This window comes from Bufo gargarizans, chromosome 1 (genome assembly GCF_014858855.1).
Source record: "Bufo gargarizans isolate SCDJY-AF-19 chromosome 1, ASM1485885v1, whole genome shotgun sequence".
In the NCBI taxonomy this organism is placed as follows: Eukaryota; Metazoa; Chordata; class Amphibia; order Anura; family Bufonidae; genus Bufo; species Bufo gargarizans.
This window is the reverse complement of record NC_058080.1, coordinates 687089089-687097466: the sequence shown is the minus strand read 5'-3', so window position 1 is coordinate 687097466 and position 8378 is coordinate 687089089. Positions and strand designations below refer to the sequence as shown.

The 8378-nt window shown below is 42.8% G+C and overlaps 2 protein-coding genes across 3 annotated transcripts in view; one reads left to right on the top strand and one right to left on the bottom strand.

Moving 5' to 3' along the window:
• The window catches only part of GHR (growth hormone receptor), a 399721-nt gene extending 398390 nt beyond the window's left edge, over positions 1-1331 (bottom strand). For both annotated transcript variants that reach the window (XM_044276187.1, XM_044276188.1), the window contains exon 1: positions 1035-1331. The gene's annotated coding sequence lies outside the window, so the exon portion shown is untranslated. The remainder of the gene's footprint in view (positions 1-1034) is intronic.
• The window catches only part of LOC122929566 (early nodulin-75-like), a 13525-nt gene extending 5976 nt beyond the window's left edge, over positions 1-7549 (top strand). The window contains exon 3 of the mRNA XM_044283191.1: positions 7539-7549. Coding sequence (XP_044139126.1) covers positions 7539-7549 — 11 coding nt within the window. The remainder of the gene's footprint in view (positions 1-7538) is intronic.
• Positions 7550-8378: the final 829 nt, after the last annotated feature.

Here is an 8378-nt window from a genome sequence, read left to right as displayed (position 1 = left end):
CCCTAGGCCTAGGAGTACTTCTCATCCAACTTTTCCCGACTCCTGAATGGCAATCCTATGCAGTGATGCATCACGATGGAAGCCACTAGTCTCTGGGAGCTGTTATGGTTGTCATATTGGTCGCCCCCCAGGTCACTGCTGCGGCCAGTGATTGGCTGCAGTCGCCACATGCCCCCGCGTTAGGACGTCACCGCTGCAGGAGGGAAGGTGCAGGACCGGGCAGCCTCGGAATGGGAGCGCTGAGTGGCAATCCCCTGAATACTACATTTTCCCTTTGGCCACGGATGAAGAAATGTACAGTATGTATGGCCGCAGCTTGTGTACGCAGACATTATGTTGTGGCAAACAAAAATGTTTTTTTTTTTAAGTAGTTTTTTTACCTTTTTTTTTTTTACCTGGACTGTATAAAGCAGAAGAGAACACCGTACTACTTGGCTATTATACAAGGCAAATAAGTGAACATTTAAACCCCACAAAATCTGTTTCCAGTAAATAAGAAAAGTTAGCATTGGGTTAAATAAAATAAAACAATAAAAATTAAAAAAAAACAACAACCAAACTACCATTAAGATATGTAAAAGTTGTCTACAAACAGCATCATATCACAACAATCGGCAGTACAGAAACCTCCAGGATGTATGCCCTCCCTGGGTGCATGGATTTTATGGTGTTTTCCACTTTTCTCACACATTCTGATAAAATTCATATATATAATTATTACCGGTATATATTATATTATTATATTAATCATATCAAATCCTATAACGCTCTATACATGTGATTCCTGTCATGGGACTGAAGCCACAGATCCATTGTAACAAGTCACCTAACATGGAGAGAAGTTGGCAGACTACTTGCAGACTTTGGCCACCCATGCCAGCGTGCCCACAAGCTCTCCTGATGCCACAGGTTGCCAGTCAGGACACAATGATATAACAGAGGGTCAGCGTGTGGAGACCCCAGACCACAGCACAGAGAGCCCACCAGAGCTCCACACTGTGCCAACCGGACCCCATGGTGCCCCTGTAACATACCATGTACACGGCAGGACTGCTGGAGCAGACTTATTGGCTGCACTGGGAATCAGTCCATTTGCAGGGCAGATCAACAAGCTCCTCCGCTCTCCCCCTGGTGTCAGCTGTCAGATGGGACGTCTCCCTGCAGCTGGGGCTCCACTGCAGGCTCTCCGGCTCGGGCAGGCAGTGGCAGAGCTCACATCCAGGTCACTTCTGCCATGCGGGCACCGGGGAGCAGGGTGAAGGCTACCAGGCTCAGCTCCTTCTCGTCAGCGCCGGTTGCTGACCTGAACTGGTGGGGAAGCTGGAGCCTGGTGCGTGTCACTTCGCTGGGAACTTCCAGGCGCCCTCTAGAGGAAAGTATTGGGTACTACACCCTGGGAGACAGCAGCAGATAACAGAGCTGTTGACTCTCAGCAACAGATTTATCAACAGGAGATGGAAAAAAAAAAAAAAAGACTTTAGGAAATGTAATATTATAAATGCTTTCTACATCACTATGCACACGGATAAGATAATACATGCTGTAAATGCTCACCTAGGGATAATCACATTTGATAAGGAATTCCAAAATGTTTAATAGCTGGTGTCTTTATCCACACGAATGACTGCTGAGACCTTGTTGGACATTTAATATTTTCCCATAGAGTCTAGACCTTAACCCTGGGTTCACACCTGAGCGTTTTACAGCGCGTTCAAACGCGCTGTAAAACGCTTAAGACATGAAAACCAATGCTTCCCTATGGGAAGGGTTCACACCTGGGCGTTTTACAGCGCGTACGAACGCGCTGTAAAACGCCCGACGCTCAAACAAGTACTTGAGCTTCTTTGGGGCGTTTTGACGCGCGTTTGTGGCCATAGGACACTGCAGTCAATGACACAAACGCGCGTCAAACGCGCGTTTACTATTACAAAAAACGCGCATAAAAACACGCTTAGGTGTGAACCCAGGGTAAAAAACTATCTTAAAAAAAAAAGCTCTAAAATGCCAACAAAAACGTTTTCATCAATGTTGCGTGTGAAACCAGACTTAAAGGGATTGTGTCACGAAACATATTCTACATTTTTCTAACCAGGACCTGGATCTGAATACTTTTGTAATTGCGTGTAATTAAGAATTTAGTATAGCCAGTGAGCTATCCAATAAAATGTGTCTGTATAGCGCCACCTGCTGTTTGTTCTTTCCATAATTTTTTTGTCTGTCTCAAAGAGCTGGTCAAAAGTGCTCAGTTTACGGCCTCATGCACACGACCGTATTTTGTTTCTGTGCCCATTCCGTTTTTTTTTTGGCGGATAGGATGCGGACCCATTCATTTCAATGGGTCCGCAAAAAACGCGGACAGCACACCGTGTGCTGTCCGCATTAGTATGTCCGTTCCATTACTCCGCAAAAAAAATAGTGCATGTCCTATTTTTTTCTAGTTTGCGGACAAGGATAGGCATTATTACAATTGCGGAATGGATGCAGACCCATTCATTCTCTATCGGCTGTGCTCTCCGCATCCGCATTTCCGGAGCGCGCCCCCGATCTTCCTGTCCGCAGCTCCATAAAAAAATAGAACATGTCCTATTCTTGTACGCAATTGCGGACAAGAATAGGCAGTTCTATGGGGGTGCCGGCCGGGGGTGTATTGCAGATCCGTCTGAATGTCCTAAGGGTGCATTCACATGACAGTATAAATGGATCCGCATCCGTTCCGCAATTTTGCGGAACAGTTGGCGGACCCATTCATTTCAATGGGGCCGCAAAAGATGCGGTCCGCGTCCATTGTTCCATTCCGCGGCCCCTCAAAAAATATAGAGCATGTCCTATTCTTGTCCGGTTGCGGCCAAGAATAGGCATTCTTTATATAGCGCCAGCCATGTGCTGTCCTGTTTTGCAGATCCGCAAATTGCAGACCACAAATCATATTGCCTCCTTCTCTGGCTTGGTTCATTTTTCCATTACATTATACACTGCTCATATCCAGGGGTAATGGCCACCCCGCAATCCAGCAATGGTGGCTGTGCTTGTACAATATAGGAAAAAGTGCCAACCTCTCTGGTGGTCAGGACCGTGGGATTGCGCATAGTTCGGTGCTATTTTCTATAGTGTGCAAGCACAACCACTGATGGATTACTGGGTGGTCGTAACCATGGAAACAAGCAGTGTATAATGTGATGGAAAAATGAATCCAGACAGCAAAGGAGACAATATGGACAATAGCAATACATTAGTAAGTGCCTGGTATTAACTTCCTCTACATGATAAATGCCCTTCGCTGAAGTGAGACAACCATTTTAAAGAAGTGCACTGGATAGGAGATAACTAATCAGAGGGTGTCCGACCACAGGGACTCCTACCGATCACGAGCACCACTTTTTGAATGGAGTGACATGTCAAGCATGTGTATGGCTGCGCCATTCTGTGGGACGGTCAGCGATGGCAGAGTACTTTACTCGTTTTCTCTGACTGATTTTTTATTTATTTTTTTTACAAATATTCTTTATTTTCAAAATTGTTCAAGTGTATCCGAATTAAAAAAAGAAATATAACCAACAATTACCCCCCCCCCCACACCCATTAATAACATCCCCCATACCCTCGCACTCTCTCTCTCAGGTCTCCGAACCAAACGTGCAGTCCACCCACATTACGGAACAGTTATTAAAACTGGTGTAAAGTAGAACTGGCTTAGTTGCCCATAGCAACCAATCAGATTCTACTTTTCATTTTTCACAGCTCCTTTGCAAAATGAAAGGTGGACTCTGATTGGTTGCTATGGGCAGCTAAGCCAGTTCTACTTTACACCAGTTTTGATAAATCTTCCCCATTGTGTCCCTTGTATTAACACTGAACTTTCTACTAGATCATTTTAAATATTGGCAATTTTTTGTTCTCGTCCGTAAACCATTTTATCCAAAATTATGTTCCTATCTGCATATCTCTTGGAGGATTTAGAATAGATCAATAGATTTCTTCAAAATGCGCTTTGTAGCAAAGTACGATAGTTTCCCTACCGCCAACTTATATTTACTTGCCCCATCCTCCAATCCCAAAATTCCTAAAATTGCTGTCTCTGTATCTCTGGTCAGATGTACCCGATACCATATTTCTGATTCTTTGAACACCTTCTCCCAAAAGTCCTGTATATAAGAACAGATCCAAAACATGTATTGTGGGCACCAGTAGATCTATTTTTCCCCCCATCTCGCAAATATTTTGGTCAATAACATAAATTATGAATTATATACAGTAAAACTGGGACATTCTAAATGTCTGACTATACGAAAATGTAGGAACCCCACTAAGTATCAGGCACCATCTTTCCATAGAGATCATTCAGACTATGGGAGGAATTTATCATGAGGAGAATATTTGAAGTCAGTTTTTCTTGAGTCTACCTTGTGCCAAAATGATCAAATGTCACAGGGCGTTTGATAAATTTGGCTTGTCCTTAGATCTAACACTTCTGTCTAGAGAAGCTACTCCAGTTTTCCTACTCCACCCTCCTCCTGGAGTGAGATTGCGACTTGTTTGCGACTTTTGAAAAAAATCGCAATGATAAATCTGGAGTGAAACTCATTAACATAGGTAAGCACACTCACTTTTCCACCCATATTACAAAACTGGAGCGAGTGGTGTAAAAATGCAAAAAAGCGGCAAATTTTGCGCAAGGTAGTGTAAAAAGTTGCAAATTTGTGCGCAATCGCTTAATTTTTGCACAAGCGAGTGCAAAAAGAGTTGCAAAAGCCCTATTTTGCTACTTTTTGATGCCAGAATTCTGGAGTGAAGGTATGATAAATCACGGCCTATACTTTTAGATGATATAGTATTCATCACATGTTCCAAAACCTCAGGAATTTTCTCTATACTACACCGATTCAGGTCTTCAGCTTCCCAGACTTTACTTAGCTTCATATACCACAATCAGCCGCCAGATCCCAATTCATATTTGTCAGTATGTCCCAATTCATTACCTAAAATAGGCCTATTTCTGGAGCAGATTGTGGTGCAAAGTTCCCAAAATGGAGGCGTGGAATGGGCGGGAAAGGGGAGGGTCCGGCAGGCTCGGCTCATTCATTATGTTATACCCCTGGTTTAGGCGTAGAAAATGGTCTAAATGTAAGACAGCAAGGAAGCTGGCTTACATTTAGATGCAGCGTTTCTAAATTACTTTGGCGATCCACCGCCAGTCCTAATAAATGTGCCCCTTTAGGTTTTAACTAGTCATAGTTAGTGATGAGCGGCAGGGGCAATATTCGAATTTGCGTTATTTTGCGAATATTCGTCATAAATTAGCAAATTTGAGAATTCGCACTTATTTTCTTGATTGCGAAAACCGGCAATGTAATATGCGCATATTGCATGTGCAATACAGGCGTGGGTCACTTTTGCTACATTTTTCAAGCTGCTAGAAGTTTCCTGAGACTGGAGAAAATGGGTGGCACGGCAGAACATTACAATAGCTTTATATGCAAATAGAGTGTTCCAATATACCGTATTCGCAATTGCGCAAATCAGCAATTAATGATGCGCATATTTTGGCGCAGTACGTGCAACTTCACATTTTAGCAGGTCTGACTACATATTAGTGATTGGTGCACTAAGTATTGTTGTGATCTTGTACATCACAGCACTATGTCTGTAGCATGTATGTATGTACAGCAGGACCTATCAGCTACACTATATCACTATCTAACCTACACTGACTAGCTCCCACTAACTATCTGTAAATGCAAAGGCAAATGCACAAAACAAAGCGTTACTTTGCAGTCTTGGTGTTTACTTCACAAACAATGGAAAGTACGTATTGGTGTTACTTCACACAAATTGGAAAGTTCATATAAGACAAGTCACCTTGATGTCAGTTCTGCATCCAGCAGTCCACGGCAGGCTTTAGTGGGCCTGTTTCCTTGGCCCATGGGTCTAAGCCCTCCAACCTGGCACCAAGCCTCACATCCCAACACAGAGATCCTGCTGCTGAGCCCAGCTGCCTATTTAAGGACAGCGAGGTGCTACCAAAAACCCGGACTGGCAATTAAAATCCAGTCTGGTATTTGACCCCACCTGGCTGCACACGCTGGGAGGAAAATGCCTGTTTTCCCAGACCATGGGGGCAAATGACACACTCTCATACTGACTTATTCCTAAATAAATAAATTACATCAACAACATAGTGGAGGAAATGGCCGCTGTGCTTTATTAAGGGTCACTTAAAAATATTTTACAACCATACGTTAAATAAATAAATAACTTTTAAAAATACCAACATAACCGATACCATAAGACCAATAATAAATTAACCATATAAAGACCAAGATCCACTCAGCATGAGCTGAGCGACACTACCCCTCTAATAAAGCCCAGCGACAGATGACAGAGTGATAAATTAAGGGAAGGGGGGGTGGGACGCTGGTCAGCTTCTCCAGGCACTACTGAGCCAGCTCTGCTTGAACCTGGAAATATAAAGGGGAACAGATTCCCGCCGATAGTACAGCAACAAATCAGGGAGCTGGAAATCTCCCCCAGCAACAGGCAGCAACCAATCAGCTGCTCCTTGACACACAGCAGCTGGAAACTTCTGGAATGCAGGTAAGACATTTCTGAGGTGATTTACCTGAAATAGAAAAAAGGGCGGGAAAAGAGATACAGGGAAAGAAACAAGGCCCTTAAACCTTTATCTTTTCTGCCTAATAATGGTGTCATTGCCCCCATGTCTCCCCCCAAGCTAGACGCTCTGGTGGGGTCACTTCATGGGGGCAAATGACACACTCTCATACTGACTTATTCCTAAATAAATAAATGACATCAACAACATAGTGGAGGAAATGGCCGCTGTGCTTTATTAAGGGTCACTTAAAAATATTTTACAACCATACGTTAAATAAATAAATAACTTTTAAAAATACCAACATAACCGATACCATAAGACCAATAATAAATTAACCATATAAAGACCAAGATCCACTCAGCATGAGCTGAGCGACACTACCCCACAAGCCACGCCTAACAAAGGCGAGGCCCCCCACAACACCGCAGCCATTTCTCCACTATATTTTGAAAGCCCAGATTGAAAATATCAATCCCTACCTCTGAAAGATGAACACTATCGGATCTAAAAAGGCCAGGCAAAAACCCCTCCAGATCTGAATGCCTATAACTAAACCCCCCTATCAAGGGAAGAAATTTCTCAAGGGCCCTATTTACTCTTTTGCAAATTTTTTCCAAAAATTTACCCTCCTTACCTGACCAGACTAAGCGAGGGACAATTTCCGAAAAAACTAAACCAGTATCGGGAAGGCTGTGATATAACAAGGCCAGATCCCTCTTCATATCCCATAATAATTCACAGGTTCTTAATCTACCTAAATCGTTCCCTCCGAGGTGGATAACAATCAAATGTGGAACAGGCCATTTTTTCCTAAGCTTATTAATTTCTTCTATTAACCCCTTCCAGCACATTCCTCTAATTCCCTGCCACAAAATAAGAATTTTGGATGCATTAAACGATAAATTCTCTGAATATATTCTTTTTTCAGCTCGCTTCTGAGCCCAAAAAACAAATGAATGGCCCACAATCCAAATCACAAACTGACTCCCTGTAAGATAAAGAAGGCATTCAGGCTGGTAACATTAACTCTGGTCTAACATAAATTCTAAATCTGTTAGATTCCCATCTCCCGATTCTTTTAACTACTGCATCATCTAGCCCAAACCTAGATGCCTCAGTCGCAGCGCCTATCCTAAATGAATGCGACGTGAACTTTACAGAGCTAAGTCCCAACTTCCCCAAACATTTCTTTAAAATTGCGCTAAACTGAAATTTAGTGAGAGGGGAGACATCCTGATGCATTAAAAATGAGCCAGACTTGGCAGGATGAATTTCAAGCAAACACCTTACCAACTTAACTGGACAAAAATCTGAACCAACCCAAGAATATAATCTAACTACCTGACCCCTGCCATACTGATCAGTTTTAGACCTTCTAATAACAATTTCAACTTTATCATTTATAACAACAACATCCGAAAACTCCAAACCTGATACGCTATTACGGCTCGCAGCCACTAACTCACTAACCCTAAAGGCCCCGAAAAAGGCTAACACGAAGGCTGTGCGAAAAAGCAACACTTCATATTGATCCTTACATACGTCACCCAAAACCTTGCAAAGGTCACCCAACAAAGAAATAGAAATTGGCCTCCTAGAATCCAATTTACCAACACTTTTCCTGTAACCCTTTAACGACTGTTTAATCTGAAAAAAGGAAGATAACGGCCTCACACCTTGCAGTTTCTGGAAAAAAGAAACACCTGCCACCATCCTAGCAATAGAAGAAGCCGCCAACTTTTTATTAAACAAACTAGTAACAAATAAT